The 20,311-nt window shown below is 38.3% G+C and overlaps 2 protein-coding genes across 3 annotated transcripts; both read left to right on the top strand.

Moving 5' to 3' along the window:
• The first annotated feature begins 2,515 nt into the window (after nucleotides 1–2,515).
• LOC138126832 (trypsin-1-like) lies at nucleotides 2,516–5,820 on the top strand. Of its 2 annotated transcripts, XM_069042630.1 has the most exons (4): nucleotides 2,516–4,245; nucleotides 4,304–4,908; nucleotides 4,981–5,161; nucleotides 5,221–5,820. In XM_069042630.1, exons 2-4 carry the CDS (start codon nucleotides 4,863–4,865, stop codon nucleotides 5,765–5,767), a joined length of 774 nt encoding a protein of 257 aa, XP_068898731.1. In that variant the 5' UTR covers nucleotides 2,516–4,245; nucleotides 4,304–4,862; the 3' UTR covers nucleotides 5,768–5,820. The 2 variants fall into 2 exon arrangements, with proteins under 2 accessions (XP_068898731.1, XP_068898730.1); XM_069042629.1 differs by having other exon boundaries at nucleotides 2,516–4,908.
• A 4,219-nt stretch (nucleotides 5,821–10,039) lies between these two features.
• LOC138126503 (trypsin-1-like) lies at nucleotides 10,040–11,024 on the top strand. Its single transcript, XM_069042258.1, has 3 exons — nucleotides 10,040–10,117; nucleotides 10,188–10,368; nucleotides 10,428–11,024. Exons 1-3 carry the CDS (start codon nucleotides 10,072–10,074, stop codon nucleotides 10,975–10,977), a joined length of 777 nt encoding a protein of 258 aa, XP_068898359.1. The 5' UTR covers nucleotides 10,040–10,071; the 3' UTR covers nucleotides 10,978–11,024.
• The last annotated feature ends 9,287 nt before the right edge of the window (nucleotides 11,025–20,311 follow it).

Here is a 20,311-nt window from a genome sequence, read left to right as displayed (position 1 = left end):
GTTAATAATCCGTTAATTATTTATTAATTTTTAACTATTCGTTAACAGACGACTAATGACCAATTAACTTTTGTGCAACCGGGCATAAGTGTATTTATTATGTATTATACAGGTCATTATAAGTGATTGTATTGTACCATCGTAGTTGACGTTGAAAACCCACACAAATTTTGGATGTGCCGCCAGCTTCGCAACGTTAGACAAACTATTAAACAGATTTCCACTACTGCCAGCAGCGCTACCTATCGGTGATACTAGTCTCACTCATTTTATGAAGCTTACGGCACATTCAACTATTACGCCTACTACGATGGTACAGGGTGATTCAAGTTTTACCGCCCGTACGATTAACCCTATTAAAAAATTAGTAAAAATTACGAAACTTTAGGGTTACATTCCCTTCATGTAAGGCTTCAAACGTGTGCAATCAATTTTTCCGTATCACGCACTTCATTCAGAGCCATAAAATTAAAAAAATTGATTTTGACCAAAAACAAATGTTTTTCCCGTGCACGCTCATAATTCACAATTAATTCAAAGAACATATTTATGAAATTCACATCAAAAGAGAAGGATTAGTTTTTGAATTATTCCAATTTTAAAATTAGCAGCGAAAAATGATCAAGATTTACAATTGCAGTGTCATAAATAAATACCTCTTTGTTGGGAAACATCTGTTGAGAACTTTTCTGGTAATTTTCTACTCCCTTAAGGGTACCATAAATAACCCATGTCAACCTCTATTGTTGAAGTGCACTTTAATATCGAATTCCACTTATTTCAAAAACCGGTGATGCTTTCATGATTTCAATGACATCAAATTTGAAATTTTTTGAATGTTTTGCAGCGTTACACAATCATTCCTAATTTTTTTGAGAATTTTAAATCGTTTAGAAGTGTGTGTTTTTGCTCGGGGGGTAAAACTTGAATCACACTGTTTCATTTATAATGAAAATGATTAATGACCCTGTATGTAGGTACAATGTTTGTATTTGTACGTATAATATTTTGCTTGCGTTCTTTAATAATATTATTTGACATGTAGACATACCGACTGTTATTTATTTTATTGTCAACAACTTTTGTTATTTTTCTGTTACGTCTAGACGTTCAAAGTAATTAACAATTCAAAAGTTTTTCATTAATGTATCTATTTTTGCACGTTGTAAACAACTTGTTTTTTTCTGATATATATACCGGGTATCAACCACCAAACCTGGCCATAGGCACATTACACATATTAAAATAATATATGAATTGCTATGAAAAAAAAAAAAATTGTTACACAGTCTAGAACTGGTTTACAAATCTATGAGGGGCATGATGACCAACTCAATAGACCGGGACCAATGGACAGAATAGAGCCTTTTTTTTTTTAACTTCGCCCTGGGTCGGAATCGAACCCGCGACCCTCGCGTCCCTGAGCCGAAACGGACTCCCTTAGGCTATATTCTGTATGTCATATTGATAGCTATAATTATTATCATCCGTACAAACAATGCCATCAGGAAACTTTTGATGTACAGTTGATTTCAAAATTATAGAGTACACCTAATTTTCTACAGTGTAAAATGCACTTACATTTTTTGTCAATGATCAATGTCAATTTTGACAAACCAAATGCCTAATCTAACCGAAAACGCGAAAGTGCTTATTTTTTCCAAATTAGAAGAGGGGTGGTCCATCCGAAGGGTAGCTCACTATTATAACATCGCCAAGAGCACCGTGCAGAGGATAAAACAGACACAATTATGGTGTTTTAAAATATCAACGACATTTTATGTTGTCAAACTTACCTAACCTATATAAAAAATATGACACTCAAATTTCAAAAAGCCATCTTTACATGTGGAAAAAACTGTAATAAATTGACTTCTTGATTTTTGAGGTGTACTCGATAATTTTGAAATTAACTGTAGGTAACGTAGAAAGTAGAAATACTTTTGAAATTTGGAATAGGGAAGAACGATCACAGAGCAGTATTATGCTCAATTATTGGGCAAATTTGACGAAACAATAATATGTTTCATAGCAACTCATATATTATTTTAATATGTGTAATGTGCCTATGGCCAGGTTTGGTGGTTGATACCCGGTATATATATACAGGGTGGAACAAAAGTATCAAATATTGGCTGTAACTTTTTAATTTGACAATTTATGAAAAAATGTTTAATATAAAAGTTGATTGGTGTATTATCCTGCATCATCTGGTCTTTCTAGTTTGTTCATATCTTCTTTTGTTTCGCTGCTATGGCAACCAACTTTGGTTTTTTAAATAGCACCCATACATTTTTTGTGTGATTTTCAAACAAGCGTATCTTTCTGTATTCATAAATACAGTTTTGCCATTACGGGGAAAAATAATAAAAAAAAAAAAAAAAAATAAACAAAGGTGATAAAATTAACTTACTAAGTAATAAAATGCAATATCAAGAATGCCATGGAAATTTGACAATTTTTATCGAACGTCATGCATGATAATAAACCAAACAATTTTTATATTTAATTTGAAAAATTATGAAAAAATGTTTAATATAAAAATTGTTTGGTTTATTATCATGCATGACGTTCAACAAAAATTGTCAAATTTCCATGGCATTCTTCATATTGCATTTTATTACTTAGTAAGTTAATTTTATCACCTTTGTTTATTTTTTTTTTTAATTTTATTCTTTTTCCCCATAATGGCAAAACTGTATTTATGAATACAGAAAGATACGCTTGTTTGAAAATCACACAAAAAATGTATGGGTGCTATTTAAAAAACCAAAGTTGGTTGCGATAGCAGCGAAACAAAAGAAGATAGGAACAAACTAGAAAGACCAGATGATGCAGGATAATACACCAATCAACTTTTATATTAAACATTTTTTCATAAATTGTCAAATTAAAAAGTTACAGCCAATATTTGATACTTTTGTTCCACCCTGTATATATATAATATAAATACCTATAGTTGACTCAAGTTGTCATTTGCAACAGCATTTTTTCAATGTTTTTGAACCAAATAAAGGCACAAAGAGACCAGAAAATCATAATTTGAATTGAATATTTTCCATATAAATACAGTTTTAAAGTAATTTCAAATGACTAATGCCATAAAAATGCTGTTGCAAAGGCAAAGTGGCTTTTTGCAACTTGAGTCAACTATACCTAGGTATTTGTCCTACGATCTTGAATGAATGAATTTAATTACTATTAACTTAGAAGGCTTACTGAAGTCAAAATAATTTAATAATAATAAGTCGATGTAGTTTATCAAATTTTAAATTCCTCAGTATTATATATTTAATAGAAATACTTACCTTTCGCAATAATTGTTCGTAATTTAAACATTTACGAGAATTGGACGGATCAGTGTATAAATTAATACAGTAAAGTCCAATGCTACTGTGATTTGTGATTAGATACATTCTCGTGGATAAACAGTAAGCATTCCATAACGTACACAGATGGAAGAGGCAGAATCTTTAATTTAATCAAAATGTGGCAGTGCAGTCATCACGGTATAACACTTGATCAAGTAATCTCACATATTTCTTCTGAAGGGAGAAAGTTTTCTATTGCGAAGAGAATTTATGCAATGGTGATTCATGAAACTAGCAAAACGTAGGAGAGTGAATCTACAGGGATTCCGGGACACCAAGACACAAAAGGCGATGAAAAGGCAGATCACACAAGACCGCAAAGAGTGTAGTGAAGATCCCAATTGCAAAATTTGAATTTAAGGTGTCGTGAAATGGGAGTGATCACGTATAGTAACTATTGTACTCACTGCGAGTCACTGCCACTATTATAGCTATTAAGACAACAAGGGTTTTATAGACGATTTAAAAATCGAGATCGTAGTTTAAATCAGAGCGACCGCAGGGAGCGAGGATTTAATAGATCGAGATTTTTAAACTATAAAACACGCGTTGTCTTCAAGATTTTTTCTAACACTAACATATTAACAGAAATTTTAATAAATTCAGACATTATTCGAGGCGCGTCACAATTCACAAAATGCGGAGGTTGCCGTGGGTACTATGGTAATAATATCAACAAATTTGGAAAAAAACAATTTTCATCGTTGAAATGTGCCAAAACGTTCCAAAAGAAATAAGAAAAAAGGGGCAACTTGTTATCAATGAAGTCTAAAAGTGCATACGAAAAGGTGTATGTTTCGTTTCAAGGCCGGAACAATAAAAAACGCATCACGGAGGTAACGGAAGATGTCATTTTGGCTTTTCTTGATATGGGGTAAGTGTGTAGAACTTCATTAAAAGTTAATTCACACTACGGCAAGAATCATTTGAAGAAAATGTAAAGATTGCCAGTTTTCGATGGCCGGGCACTTGCATTGGATGAAACAGCAGAAGTTGAAGAAGAATTGTACTTTTCACTTTTGTGATAATTACTGTAGAAATGATGAATAAAATGTTACTTGAACAATATGTGTGAGCGTATTTTATGACTCTATAAGATACGTTGCTATTGACGACGTGTCTTATAGAGAAAAGCGTATTTTATGGGAAACATAAGGTGTGAGCTCAAATGCACCATGGAAACAGTATAAGATATTAGTGTTAGAAAAAAAATTTAAGTAAATGTTCCTGAAACAGGTATCGAAAAGAACCCCTATTCGAAAGCCGTTTGAGTGTTATAATGACTGTGTTGAAGGTGTAAAATAGAAAAAAACATGTTTTTAGTTTTAATTTAGAACGTTATCAAGAAAATTAACATAAATTTTCTTGATAATGTTTTATCAAGAAAATTAAGATAAATACATAATTAAATGTGATAAAATTCAGGTATTAAAAGAAAAATGTTGACGAATAACACTTTAGTTGGAGAGACGATTTTGAAATATTCTCAAAATGAAGTCAGCCTTATTTGTAGTCTTTTTCGTAGCATCTGCCTCGGGTATATTTCGTTAACTTATACAGTACGCTCATCAAAAAAGTGTAATGTACTTTATTTTATTTTTTTTTACAGCGGTACCTACTTTTATCCGCACGGAATCTTTGTCACCTGATGAAAAAATCGTAGGCGGCGACCAGACAGACATCGAACTGGCCCCATGGCAAGTCTCAGTTCAATATAATGATAGACACATCTGTGGTGGTTCCATAATCAGCACTGACTATGTTGTCACCGCCGCTCACTGCACCAATGGGTACCTACGTGTTTTTGGTGCGACTTAATGCAATAATTATTTTATTATCATTATTTTAGTTTCAATGGTAACATGATGACTATCAGATTTGGTACCCCGTACCGGGAGATAGGAGGTAAGATGGTCGGGATCCGTAGCATTCACCAACACCCCAACTACAACTCCCAACTTCTGGATTATGACATCTCCCTTTTGTACGTGACGTCACGTTTCATTCTGCGGGGCAACGTAGCCACTATAAGCCTTCCGTCGTCAACCACCAGGTGGCCTCCTGGTACTTCCGCCTTGGTAAGCGGGTGGGGAAAGACAGCGGAGAATGGAGGGTCTCCGCTCTACTTACGAAGTGTCACTGTCAAAATAGTTAGCGAATCGAGCTGCAAAGACGAATACGGAGAAAGCAGGATCACGAGTCGCATGTTATGCGCTGGTGTTGACGGTGGAGGGAAAGATGCGTGCCAAGGAGATTCCGGAGGTCCACTTGTTATCAATAATGTTCTTGCTGGTATTGTGTCTTGGGGATATGGATGTGGTGACCGAAGGTATCCTGGAGTCTATTCTAGCGTACCTGCTCTCCGCGGCTATATCAAAAAAGTCACGGGAATATAAGTTCTTCGAGTTATTGTTGCTCCACAAATATTACAATAAATATTTAATTTTGATTTTATTGTGTAGTGAATTTTACAATATTAATGAATTGAAACCCTTAAGTACATACTTTTAGTTAGATGAACTACGAAAAGCAGAGTATTTTTTTTTGTGTATTGCGTTATGAAAGTGGGCTGGAAAGTCAGCAAATCGAAGTTAAAATCAACACCAGGGGTGTAAAGGAGAAGTACGAAAAACAGTAATTAATTATACAAGTTTTATAAAACATTATCTTGTTGCACGCGTTTTTTAGAGCACGACGAGCGCAGCGAGAAGTGTTATAAGGCAAACAAGTGCGACAAAATGACTTATTTATTTATCTATAGTTCTCCCAGAGCTGCAGCGATTTTATGGCACGGTACCATTGTATAAACGTTAACAACACCAACAATAGGTTTAAACCGCAAGTACAACCCCTAATCGTAAATTCGTACAAGTACTACCCTGTAAACTGACAGGTATAGAACGAAAATAATGATTGAAGATTGTTTATGTCGCTTATCGGCATCTCAACAGGCGTAATAATTACTATTGCCCTGCCATAAAATCGCTGCAGCTCTGGGAGAACTATATTTATTTTGCTTATTTACAAGTTTTTATACTCTAATTTTTGGTAGGTAGGTACGGTCGGTGGACAAATAAAACTGGGACACTTAAAATTTAATCTATGTAAATCAGACCATTGAATTGTCAATATATTTGTGTCTATATAATATGTCATACCAAAGTTAACCTATTTGTGATAAGGCCGTAATTAAACGATGCAAATTTGTAAATTTTGACTTACGTGATTGTCATTTTTGTCCCAGTTTTATTTGTCCATCGACTGTACTTTAACTTGTTCATGTTACAATCTTGAAACCTCGCATTGTATTCTCGGCTAGCCGTTCATTGCCGATATGAATAGACCAAAATTACAAGAATACAATAAAAAATACAACAGTGAATACAAATGGACCGTATTTCTAAAATTTTTAAATGATATAAAATTTAAAATAAAATAAGATTCATTAATACAATAACATGTACTGATTAAAGGATCTCACAACAATAAGCCTTTTTCACCATTCTGGTACGAGAAATTATACAGGTGTCTTAGATAAGACTTTCGAAACTAATATCTGCCAAAGGATTTTTATGAAATTTAAAATGCAAATATTTTAGACGGTGGGATGACCAAAATTCTACAAAATTGCGCGTTTGTTTCATACGCGTCTACGTTTTTGCATCTGCAGCCACGTTTAACACAGTTTTTCGTTTTTTCTTGCAAACCAGACGTCTTTTAAGGACGAGTTTCTCCCTACAACATTTTTTATTGACGATCAATTTTTTGTTGCAAATCTTAAGTGATTCAACATTTTAAAAAGACATGTAAAAATTACGTTTTTAAGATTGGGGTAATTGCATTAATGGGATTTTATTCTTCACCGTCTAAAATATCTGCATTTTAAATTGCACAAAAATCCGTTGGAAAATAACCGAGTTATTAGGATCGAAAGTCTTAGCTGAGACACCCTGTATACAAAATGTCTAAATATCACACTGGGCCGTATCACGACACCGTTATTAAAGTTGCCGATAACTAAACTCGTGATTAAAATAAACATAAAACGATATAGATTTATGCAATTATAACGTGCGAGAAAGAGATGAATTCGTCACCATCGTAATTAGAGTTATGATTAAATTTAATAAGGGTGTCTAAGGGTGTCACTCAACTGTCCAATTTCACATACCTACCTATTTAATCACGAGGAAACTTCTGTTTTTAAACACACTTCAATCCGTTTTCATTTGTAAAAGTTTAATAAGCAAAGTTTATTTCATTTTGACATCATTCATAAACGTCATTTTTTGTCACGAGTAATGATGAGCAGCGAAAAATGATCAAGATTTACAACTGGAGTGTCATAAATAAATACCTCTTTGTTGGGAAACATCTGTTGAGAACTTTTCTAGTAATTCTTTAGTCCCTTAAGGGTACCATAAATAACCCATGTCAACCTCTATTGTTGAAGTCTGTTTAGCTCCCAGATCAAAACGGAAAAGTAAACTATTTCCGTAATTTCAATTTCAATTGATCGCATCTGCTTCGTCATCGAAAGTGTGCATCAAGTTTGTTTTTAAAGATGTTGGGGTTGGATGCGTTTACAATTTCGTCACTCAAGGCGTTCCAGCCGCTAAAAACCCGATTAGGAAGGAAATGGCTTCTGACACTTGTCTTAAAATTTTGAATTTTCAGTTTAAGTCGATGGCCGCGCAAATGGATGTTTGTGGTGAATTCAAATAAATTAAGTAATTCGTCAGATTCATTGTTCGTCAATATTTTATAGGTCCATATGAGATCACCCCGTCTTCTGCGGTGTTGGAGAGTTGGCAAGTCTAACATTTGCAGTCTAGTTGCGTATGGAATCGATCTAAGTCCAGCGACTCGTTTAGTAGCCCTTCTTTGAATTCTCTCAAGGGTGTCAATATCACGTTGTAAGTGAGGGGACCATATCACATTTGCATATTCCAGCAGAGGACGTATATAGACTTTATATAATTTTTTGAAAGTTTCAAAATCAAGACGACGAAAAACCTTGAACATTAAATAGCCAGATCTGTTGGCACGTTTTGTTATGAAACATACATGGTCGGACCACGACAAATTCTGGTTCACAATCACACAGATCATTATGAGACTCAACCTCTTTCACATTTTTATTATTAATAACGTACGCGAGATGCGGGTTATTCTTACCCAAATGCAAGACCTCACACTTTTCAATGTTTAGCTGAATCAACCAGTCACGACACCAATGGGAGATCTTTATCAAACTATCCTGGATGGATTGAAATTGCGAAGATGGGTTACCGTATAATTTGCCATCATCAGCAAAGAATACATGATCAACGTCGATAGTAGAGTTGAGGTCCGAGATATATATAACAAAGAGTAAAGGGCCTAAAACCGAACCCTGAGGAACACCCGAAGCCACAGTGCAATCATATGATTTGGAATCGCGCACTTTAACAGAGAATGTTCTGTTTGAAAGAAAAGCTTGAATCCACCTCAACATTAGTCCGCGTACACCAAAGTGCTGTAACTTAAGAAGCAATCGTCTATGAGGGACCCGGTCAAACGCCTTCTCAAAGTCCAAGTAAATAACATCAACTGGTCTCGAATTGTCTAAATCCGATGTCCATTTGTTTAAACAATGGACGTGACAGGTGAACACTGATCTGCCTGGAAGGAAACCATGTTGTTCTTTGGGAATGACATTATGATTCAATGCAAATTCAGTAAGCTGTTTAGAGATTATTCGCTCCATGAGCTTGCAACATATGGATGTCAAACTTATAGGACGGTAATTAGACGCCAAAGTTTTGTCTCCTTTCTTGTAGATAGGGGTTACTAGAGCTTTTAGCCACCCTGAAGGTAAAGACGAAGACTGGAAAGAGAGTTTGAAAATGTGGAGCAGAGGTTGAACTAAGGCATCAGCACAAAATTTGAGTGTCTTTGCGATTATATTGTCAGGGCCAGGAGCACTGTTTACATTAATGCGGTACATTTCTTGAAGTAGTAAGTTTTCGTTTAATATTACAGTTTGTAGAGAATCATGCACGTAAGGTCTGTGAATAGTATGTGGAAGAGATGGCGGTTCTTTGACAAATACGCTTTCAAAAAAATTGGACAAGATGTTGGCTGTCTCTAGGTCAGATTCGCTGAGTGATCCATCAGATTTTTGTACACGAGGAGTCGAAACTGTGGAAGATATTTTTTGTCTTATGTATTTGTATACGGATTTATTATTACTATTAAGTATTCTGTTTTCGTACAAACATTTGGCCTTTTTTAAATCGCAGGATAATTTATTAGAAAATTTACGATGGTTGTGATAATCAACAGGAGAGTTAGAAGATTTAAACTTCATCCACAACTTTTTTTTCATTTTAGCACGACGACGTAAATCAAGAGATATCCAGGGATGAGAAGGGTTGACCGTGATCACTTTAGTAATAGTTTCTTGAGAGACTGCTGATGATAGTAAGTCGTTGAAGTAATTCCAAGAAGATGTTGAATCATCCGCATCAAAAACCAATGACTGTGTTGAAGGTTGAAGGTGCAAAATAGAAAAAAACATGTTTTTAGTTTTAACTTAGAACATTATCAAGAAAATTAACATAGATACATAATTAAATGTGGTAAAATTCAGGTATTAAAAGAAAAATGTTGACGAAAAACACTTTAGTTGGAGAGACGATTTTGAAATATTCTCAAAATGAAGTCAGCCTTATTTGTAGTCTTTTTCGTAGCATCTGCCTCGGGTATATTTCGTTAACCTATACAGTACGCTCATCAAAAAAGTGTAATGTACTTTATTTTATTTTTTTACAGCGGTACCTACTTTTATCCGTACGGAATCTTTGTCACCTGATGAGAAAATCGTAGGCGGTGACTGGACAGACATCAGCCGGGTCCCATGGCAAGTCTCAGTTCAATATTATAAAAGACACATCTGTGGTGGTTCCATAATCGGCATTCACTATGTTGTCACCGCCGCTCACTGCACCAATGGGTTCTTACCTACGTGTTTTTGGTGTGACTTAATGCAATAATTATTAATCATTATTTTAGTTTCAATCGTACTATGATGACTGTGAGATTTGCTACCTCGCACCGTGGTTACGAAGGTAAGGTGGTCGGGATCACTAGCATTCACCAACACCCCTACTACAACCCCCAACTCGATCTTGATTATGACATCTCTCTTTTGCACGTGGGGTCACCTTTCCGTCTGAGCAGAAACGTAGCCATTATAAGCCTTCCGTCGTCGACCACCACCAGCTGGCCTCCTGGTACTTCCGCCTTGGTAAGCGGATGGGGACAGGACGCGGAGACTTACGACTCTCCGCCGTTGTTGAAAAGTGTCACTGTCCAAATGATTAGCGAATCGAGCTGCAAAGAGGCATACGGACAAAGCATCACGAGTCGCATGTTATGCGCTAGTGTTGACGGTGGAGGAAAAGATGCGTGCCAAGGAGATTCCGGAGGTCCACTTGTTATCGATAATGTTCTTGCTGGTATTGTGTCTTGGGGAAATGGATGTGGCCGCAAAGGTTATCCTGGAGTCTATTCTAGCGTACCTGCTCTCCGCGACTATATCAAAAAAGTCACGGGAATATAAGTTCTTCGAGTTATTGTTGCTCCACAAATATTACAATAAATATTTAATTTTGATTTGATTGTGTAGTAAATTTTACAATATTAATGAATTGAAACCCTTAAGTACTATTCCGGACACGGAATCTTGGCCAACAATTTTTAGACATTTCTAAAAAAAATGATGTAAACCAACACAGTTGCCACATAAATTTTCGTACATAGTTGCCATACTTGGCCACAGTTATTTTGAATCACCCAATACTTTTAGTTAGATGAACTAGGAAAAGCAGAGTTTTTTTTTTGTGTATTGCGTTATGAAAGTGGGATCACGCTTCAGGTCTGATAATGGTCGTGAATACATCACGAACGCACTCATAGAGCACTTCGAAAAACAGGGTATCCAGATGGAATGCACGGTTCCTTACACACCGGAACAAAATGGGGTCGCAGAGAGGCTGAAGAGGACTATAGTGGAGAAGGCGAGATGTATGCTGCTGTCCAGCAACCTGCCAAAATCGTTTTGGACGGAAGCAGTTACCACAGCGGCTTTTCTGATAAATCGCTCTCCAACTGTAGCACTCGAGAACTGCACTCCGGCGGAAAAATGGTTTGGCTTTAAACCTAACCTTAAAAAGGTACAAATTTTCGGCTGCTTGGTATACCAACATATTCCAAAACAGTTAAACCCGAGGAAATTTGACACTCGAACACGGAAATGCATTCTCCTAGGCTACGCACCAAACGGCTACAGGCTCTGGCTGTTGGAAGAACGAAAAGTCGTAGTCGGGCATGACGTCATCTTCGATGAGACTACGTTTCCATCACCCTATGGTAAAGCTAATACGGCGGATCGGGAGGAGGATACGGAAGAAGAAGATGCGGAAGAAGAGGACACCGAAGAAAAGAAACTCGAAAATGAAGAACCCGATGAAGATAAAGAGGAAAATTGGAATGATGCGACGGAGACTCCGGGAGCGAAGACTCAAAAATTCACACCGACGCAGACAAGCTTACCAAGACGCTCTGGTCGAACTAAAAGGATGCCCGAGTACTTCGACGAGTACACTGTCATAGCCTTGAACGCCGAGGCCTATGTGGACGAGGCACCCCTGGACTACGAGGATATCAGGAACCTAGAAGACAAAAAAAAATGGTACCAAGCTGTGTTGGAGGAATTGCGCGCATTGGATATTAACGAAACGTGGACTTACACGAAATTGCCACCTGGAAAAAGGGCTATCAACAACAAGTGGGTGTTTCGACTGAAAAAGGACGCCAACGGAGAACCACAACGGTACAAGGCGGTACAAAGGTTGTTTACAAAAAAGGGGGATAGACTACGACGAAGTATACGCTCCTCTGGCAAGGTTGACAACCATAAGAACACTTCTCTCAGTATATCACGAAAACAACCTACATGCGATGCAAATGGACGTGAAGAATGCCTTTCTTCACGGAAAACTGAAAGAAACGATCTACATGAAAGTTCCTGACGGAATCAACGGAAAAGACGGACTCGTGTGCAAGTTAAATCGCTCACTATATGGCCTTAAACAAGCACCTCGTGTTTGGAATGAACGGTTTGATACATTTGTTAAAGGGATTCACTTCAAACAATCCCCACACGACCGTTGCCTGTATATAAAGATACAAAACGGCACAAAAATCTACCTTCTGCTGTACGTAGATGACATCATTTTGGCTGGAGACGACAAAACGACGCTAGACCAGGTTACAGCCGCTCTCAAAAGATAATTCTCCATGTCCGACCTCGGAGAGTTGCGGAACTTTCTTGGAATAAGTATCACCCGGAACGACAACGAGATGGGACTCTCTCAATTCGGATACATTAAGAAATTACTGACTCGATTTGGGATGCAAGATTGCAAGGGTGCAAAAACTCCGATGGATTCAAAAATTCAACCCGAGCAAGTTGAACCTGCAGATTGCATCGTTGATACAAAACCATATCGAGAATTAATAGGGTGTCTGATGTATCTTATGCTTTGTACGAGGCCCGATTTAAGTGCTGGTTTAAATTTTTACAGTCGCTTTCAAGCAAACGCAACCGAGAAGCAGTGGGTTGAGGCGAAGCGTATGCTCCGATACCTGAAGGATACTCAACACTTTGGGCTGATTTACCGCAGGCAGACAGCTCCAGTCCTCGCAGCTTACGCAGACTCAGACTGGGCAGGATCCTTAGACAGAAAATCCACTACGGGATTTTTACTGCAAGTACATGGAAACGTCGTCTGCTGGTTGACGAAGAAACAGAACACGGTGGCTCTCTCATCCACGGAAGCGGAGTATGTCGCCTTGGCATGCGCTGCTGCTGAGCTTGTATGGCTCAGAAATCTCCTCCGGGACATGCACGTCACCTACGAGGATTCTACCATTATGTTCGAAGACAACCAATCCTGCATACACTTGCTGAGCAAGTACGAGCACCGAAGGATGAAACACCTAGACGTCAAGTACCACTTTGTCCGGGATTTGGCAATGAGCAAAATCATCGATGTCAAGTATATACCATCGAATGAGCAGAGGGCGGATATCTTGACAAAAGGATTACCACGAACTTCTTTCGAAAAATTAAGATTGCTTATTGGAGTAAAAGAAACTCAAACTTAGATACATCCATAAGTTTCTTTTTTGAGGGTAAAATTACTTTTGTTTTCGCCACTCAACATTTTTTTTGTTGCTATTGTCGAAATGACCCATTGTAGGTAATTGTTGTAATATTAACGTAGAGATTATTTGCATTATATAGAGCTTTAATTGTGGGGGAGTGTTGAGAAAGGCAATTAAAGTAGGTTTATATTGTGTTTTGTTTTAGTCTCTAAGGTTTCACTGTACACCAAAAATAACAATTAATAAAATAAAAACCTTTTCAAGAGTTCACACTCACAACAGGTATGAACGTAGCAGATGCGTAAATCTACTACTACTTTACTTTATTTTACCCTACGGGCTTTAAAGGATTCCTATACTTTACACAGTTCTAAATAAACTTACAATTCCAAAATCATTCTTTTTTCTTTTTTTTTTTTAATTAACCTACATTTTCTTTTATTCCCCACCCCTCTCCTTCTCTATCCTTTCCCTCCTCTTCCATACCTCTTTCATCCATCCTATCTCTCTTCCGTCTTCGTTCAGTATTTCTCCCCGTTCCTTTTCCTCCCTTTCTCTCATTTCACCGCATCCTCTCCACATGTGCTCAATCGTCTCTCTCTCCTCACGGCACATCCTGCACATTCTTTTCTCCTCCTCCATCCAGTACTTGTTTTCTCTCTCTTCGTTCCCACATCTAAATCTCGCCATCATTTTCCTTTCTTTCGTGCTCTCTCTCCCCAGATACACCGGAACATCCTCTGTCACGCACCTTTCATACTCCCTGTTGTACCTCGCTTCTCTGATTCTCTCCCTTCTCTATTGCTTGTCCGTATCTCTGTCCCTCTCGCTCAGCTCCGCACACATCCATCTTCCTTCTGTCTCCTTCTTTCCACTTCCTCGCTGGCATACCCATTCCTCCTACAGTACTTCTCTCTCTCCTTCTCATCCGCGTTCTTTTTCTTTTCTCTATAGCACTCAGTCAGTATCCTGCATTCTTCCCTTCCGCCCATTCTGTCCTCGAACTTTGCCGCTCTCTTTCCCGCTTTTACTCTCAGCTTGCTCCTCTTGCACTCTTCCCTCACTATGTACCCTGGTGTTTCTCTGTCCACTCCTAGCACCCATCTCAAATATTTCTCTTGCACCCTCTCCACCTCCTCCCGTTCCTTCCATCCCCATATCTCTGCTCCGTACATCAGCACGCCATCATTTTCGTCTTTTCTACATTCACTTCCAGCTTTTTCTTTCTCACATACTTTTCCAGGTTCCTCATCATTTCTTTCATCTCTCTCTCTCACTCTTTGCCACAATCACCATATCGTCCGCAAACGCCAGGCTCCATACTTTCTCCCTACCCACTACAACCCCCCCCGCCTGCGCTTTCTTCAACATTTCGTCCACATCCGCTACGTATATCGTGAACAGCAGGGGACTGAGCGGGCAGCCCTGTCTCACTCCCTTTGTTGTCTCAAACCATTCGCCCTCTTTCTCTCCCACCTTCACCTTGTTCCTCGTTCTCGCATATATCTCCTCGACCTTCCGCACCAGCCATTCACTTATTCCTCTTTCTCTCATACATTCAAACATTTTCACTCTGTCAACCTTGTCGAACGCCGCCTTGAAGTCTATGAACAATGCGTACATCCTCCCCCCTTTCTTCCTCAATTCGTTCCTTGCTAAATGGTACAGGATGTACACATTGTCCACAGTACCCCTTCCCTTTCTGAACCCTGCCTGACTATCCGGCAACACTCCCTTTTCCTCGATTTCCCTCTTCATCCTTTCGCTCAAAACAGACGCATACAACTTATACCCCGTGTTCAGGAGAGTTATTCCTCGGTAGTTTTCCGCTCTATTTTTCTCGCCTTTTTTAAAAATTGGGCAGATTACGCCTTCTCTCCAGTCCTCCGGGAATCCCTCTCCTCTCCATACCCCATTCATCAGTTCCACCATTCTCTCTACCATTCTTTCAGTCCCATACATCCACGCTTCATTTTGCACCCCGTCCCATCCCGGTGCCTTTCTCTTTTTCAAGTATCTTATGTGTTTTCCCACCTCCTCCGCTGTGATTTCTGTTTCCTCCATCACCTTCTGCTTCTCTTTCCTTTGTGTTCCCACCTTTCCTTCTTCTTTCCTCCCTTCCAGCAGTTTCATGAAGTACTCTTCCCATTCTTGTATTGTTATTTTCTCGCTCACTGGTTCCTTTTTCTTCCTCTCTCTGTTTATGTATTTCCACACCTCCCTCTCTGTTCTTATTTCTTTTATCTCTTTCTCCTCCCTTTCCCTCTTCTGCTTCTTCTTCTCTCTACATCTCTCTCTGTATCTTCTTTTCGCTTCTAGGAATCTGCTTCTGTCAATTTTGTTCCTCCTCCATCCTCTCAACGCCTTTACCACTTCCCTCTTTGCTTGCTCACATTCTCTGTCCCACCATCCATTTTTCTTTCCTGCCCCTTTTGCTCCCCTTACTATCACCTCCTTTTTCTTCGTCGCTTTCTCGATCACTTCCTTTAGCTCTGTCACCATCTTCTCTATTTCCTGCTCCTTGAATGTTGCTTCCTCCAGTCTCCTCCTGTACTCTTTCACTCCATGTTCACTCCACACTTTTACTATCACCTTCTTCTCCTCCTCTCTCATTTCTCCCTTTTCCTTTTCTTCTTGGTTCGATCCCTCTATGGTAATTTCTAGAGGGAGATGGTCAGAGTCCACTCTTTCTCCCACTTTGAACTCTTTCACTCTCTCCCATGCTGCCTCATTTACTATTGCGTAGTCTATGACTGTTTCCCCCCTGCTGCCTACGTATGTCACTTCCCCTTCCTCATCCCCTCGTTTATTCCCGTTTAGCACTTCCCATCCATTTTCTTCTATCCACTCTATCAGCCTCTTCCCCTCTGCATTTTCCACTTTGTCTTTCGTTTTTCTTCTCCCATCCCCTTTCTCTTCTTCCCAATTTCTGGCTCCTCTCTCTCCAATTCTCCCGTTAAAATCACCCCCTAACAGCATGCATTCTTCCCTGTCCATCTTCATTGTGTTCTCGACCCGTCTTGTTGTTTTCCTCATCTCCTTGCTATATACTGTTACTATTTTCCACCATTCGTTATCTATATGAACGTTTCTTTCCATGTATCCTTCTTCTTCCCCCTTTTCTTTTTGTTTCTCTTCAATTCCCAACTTCACCCCTGTTATTATTCCCCCTGCCGCTCTTCCTCTTTTTCTTTCTCTTTTTGCCCATTGTCCTTCCCATTTGTATTCTTTCGGTAGCGTCCTTTCTAATTTTTCCCAGCTCTCTTTCTCCACCCAAGTCTCCACCAGTCCTACTACCTCGAATTGTCGTACATAGTCCCAAAATTCATCCCCTCTTTTTCTTAATCCCGCTACGTTCCAATATAATACTTTTGCTCCTTTCCTCCCTTTCGTACCTTGTTTCTCTTGTTCCCCTTTGTGCTTTCCTTCCGTTTTCCCTTTTTTTTGTCCATCTACCCTTTTCTTTATCCTTTGTCCATTTCCGTTGTCTCCTCTTCCTACGTCTACTGAAAAACCTCCAGTCTCCCCTTTTCTTCATTCCATCTCATCTGCACCCCCTCTATGGTTATTTTCATGTACCCAACTTTTAGATCTTTCCCTTGTCTCCTTTCTTCTCTGGCGATGGCTCGTATTTTTTTCTGTATTTCCCTCTCCTTCTTTGTGAGGTCGTTGTCAATAAATATTTTCTCTGTTGCCCTATTTCCTCTCAATTTTCCTTTCTGCTTCATTACCTTCTCTTTCCCACTCCACTCTTCCATTTGCACTAGTATTTGGTCCTTGTTTATGTTGTAGCAATCTTTAACTTTCGCTTCCCCTATGTTTTCTTTTATAAACTTTTCTACTTCCTCTCAGCTCTGTTGCTTGCTACTTCCCTCACTTCTCCATCCCGTTATCACTATGTTATTTTTCCTTCTTCTTCTTTCTTCATTCTCCATTTTCGTTTCCAGCCATGCTACTCTCTCCGACATGCTGTTTTCTCCTCCTCCCATTTCTTTTCTTTATTCTTAAATTCTTCCCTTAGTTGTTCTATTTCTCTTTTGACATCTTGATTCTCTTTTCTCAGCTCCTTTATTTCCTCTGTAATTCCCCTTTTCACTTCCTCCAGCTTTTCCAATATCTTTTCCATTTCCCTGCCTAATTTCTTCTCCACTTCCGGTGACCTTGCGGTTTTTTTACTTGTCCCAAATACCTCTTCCTCCTCCTCCTCTTCTTGTCTTCCTGTCTTTCCTTTTCCCGTTCTTTTCCTTTTTTTCTTGTCTTCCTGGGACGCCTCCCCCCTTCCTTGGCTAAAAGAACGGTTTATCTTTCCCTCGCTCATAGGCTTGCTCTTTACCTCCTAGATGTCGCCGTTTTCCGTTTGTTTAACCTTCTCTTCTTGGGTGTTTCCTTCCTCCCCACACCGCTCCGCCTCTTCCTACCTTGCTTCGCTGATCTCTTGCTTGCTTGCTTCGCTGATCTCTCTTATTTTTTCTATACCTTTACTACTTTTCCACTTCACTCTCTTAGCTCGTTTTCTGCCACGTGTAACTCGCTTCGTCGGTAATACAGTAGGTTTATATTGTGTTTTGTTTTAGTCTCTAAGGTTTCACTGTACAACAAAAATAACAATTAATAAAATAAAAACCTTTTCAAGAGTTCACACTCACAACAGGTATGAACGTAGCAGATGCGTAAATCAAGTAGTTGGCAAGCACACAATCTCCAAGATTCCTTACGAAATGGCAAAATTTCTATAACTTCCAAACCCAATCCAATACACTGGTCATTCGTCTCGACGAACATCATCAACATTGGCAAATGCACCAGGCGTGGACATACCAACTGGACTTGAAGCGAAATTGGGGGTGGAAATCGTCTTCTGTAGCCGAAGGATACATAGCAGAGTCTTTAACCAATAAAATCGAAGTGGCCGATAAAATCCTACATGAAAATTCCGTCCATATGATGCAGAAAACGAGAACAATTCAAGAAACTGGTGTTATTGACGTTACTGTTGTGGAAACCGAAAAAGGAATGACAATTTCAACCCCAATTCCATTAATGGAGAAAGTAAATATAGAAAAAGCTCCCTCGAATATTTATTACACAAATTGTAATTTTACATTCAATATGAATGTTTTTGTTCGTCACTGTCAGAATTTGAGCATTTTCTCCTGTGTGAACGGATTTTGATCAATGTGACAACTTGTCAAAACGCAACGTCAAGCTAAGCTTTTAAGCGATTTTTAGCATTTAAGTGTCTCGTCGAACAAAAAAACGTTGTATTCAACTCGTTCTTGTATAAATTGGACTTTTTTTTGCATGAGTGGGCCACGAGCCCAATTTACACACGAAATAACTATTAAATAAATAGTTTAGCAATTCCACTTTTTTGTCCTGGGAGCGAAACTAGTACTTTCGTAGCTAGCAACAGACTAGCAACGAGAGCCTCGCATGTTTCGTTTACATCGCTCTAATCGGAATAGTAAACTTGATTTACGTAAGAGGGAGAAGGAAAAAAATATTTCCAGTATAACAAAAATTGCAAAAATTTTATTCAAATTACTACATTTTTATAAATAAAAGTTTGTTGAGGAGTTAAAATTCTAGTCTTGATATGTATTTTTAAAGAACTTTAGATACATTTTTTGTCGTTCACTGATGGTTAATATCCCTCTGCATAGATTCATATCCTGAAAATTTTATTTTCGTGCATTGCTGACAAAGTAATCGCCCTCGTTTTCGACTCAACTTATAATATACCTACACTTGGGCCAACCAACAGATATATGTAGTAATAAAAAAAAGGGGATGTGGCCTATTTGCGTAGAACGGTATACGCCAAAGCCTGTTTCACAATGAAGTAGGTTCTTTGCCATTTGTCATTCTTATAACTTATAAGTCTTGAAAAAAAAACTATTTTGTAATACAAATCGAAAAATGCCAAGGAAAACAAACAAACATAAACACGTGGTCAAACCCCAGAAGCGAGGTTAAAACGAATGAGATGCCGGATGCCGTCAAGTAATTTTTGTGGATGTACATCAGGCTTTCGCAAATCTGCGCACGTTTTGAATAAGCCAATTGGAAGCTGCTAATTTAAAATACGCGGGAACTAGGGGACGGTTTTATTACTATACCTGTTGGTTGGCCCAAGTATAGCTTAAACTTAACCCTCCACCACCCGGCGGCACGGCAATTTTGCTGGAGTACATACACTATTACGGATATTACTATCAAGTAATAGTGCAGTGCTTATCAACATAATTACCGGCGTCTCGCCTCCACATTTGGCTTTGTTGTGTTTTATTATGTTCTGTGTCAATATTAAGGAACTTCCTCACGATATGACATGATTATAATAATATACCTTTTTGAATTTCAACTACCAATGTGTTACCTAAATCAATAATTTTTAAATTTTTAAAAAGAGATTGCGTCACTATTCCCGTCGCTGAAATTACAAGTGGTAAAATCGAAAATTTTTCTAAACACCAAAGATTTCTCATAGCAACAGAGAGCTTTAAATATTTATTAATTTTTGTGTTATATGTGTGTTAGATTATGTGAATTTGGAACAGCTATATCTAAAAGATATGCTTGCTTTTGTTGTTTATTTAAAATAATAATGTCTGGTCTGTTATGCTTAATATGAACGTCAGTTAAAACTGTTCGATCAAAATATAATTTGTAATTATCATTTTCTAAACAACTTTCTGATTTATAAATATAATGTGGTTGTGTAT

This window comes from Tenebrio molitor, chromosome 3 (assembly GCF_963966145.1).
Source record: "Tenebrio molitor chromosome 3, icTenMoli1.1, whole genome shotgun sequence".
Lineage (NCBI taxonomy): Eukaryota > Metazoa > Arthropoda > Insecta > Coleoptera > Tenebrionidae > Tenebrio > Tenebrio molitor.
The sequence above is the reverse complement of the archived record's forward strand: the minus strand, read 5'-3'. Positions and strand labels throughout refer to the sequence as shown.

Coding starts and splice junctions, on each gene's coding strand:
- LOC138126832 (XM_069042630.1), top strand. CDS start 4,863: ATGAAGTCAGCCTTATTTGTAGTCTTTTTCGTAGCATCTGCCTCGG. Junction 4,909..4,980: donor TTTCGTAGCATCTGCCTCGG/GTATATTTCGTT, acceptor TTTTTTTTACAG/CGGTACCTACTTTTATCCGC. Junction 5,162..5,220: donor GCCGCTCACTGCACCAATGG/GTACCTACGTGT, acceptor TCATTATTTTAG/TTTCAATGGTAACATGATGA.
- LOC138126503 (XM_069042258.1), top strand. CDS start 10,072: ATGAAGTCAGCCTTATTTGTAGTCTTTTTCGTAGCATCTGCCTCGG. Junction 10,118..10,187: donor TTTCGTAGCATCTGCCTCGG/GTATATTTCGTT, acceptor ATTTTTTTACAG/CGGTACCTACTTTTATCCGT. Junction 10,369..10,427: donor GCCGCTCACTGCACCAATGG/GTTCTTACCTAC, acceptor TCATTATTTTAG/TTTCAATCGTACTATGATGA.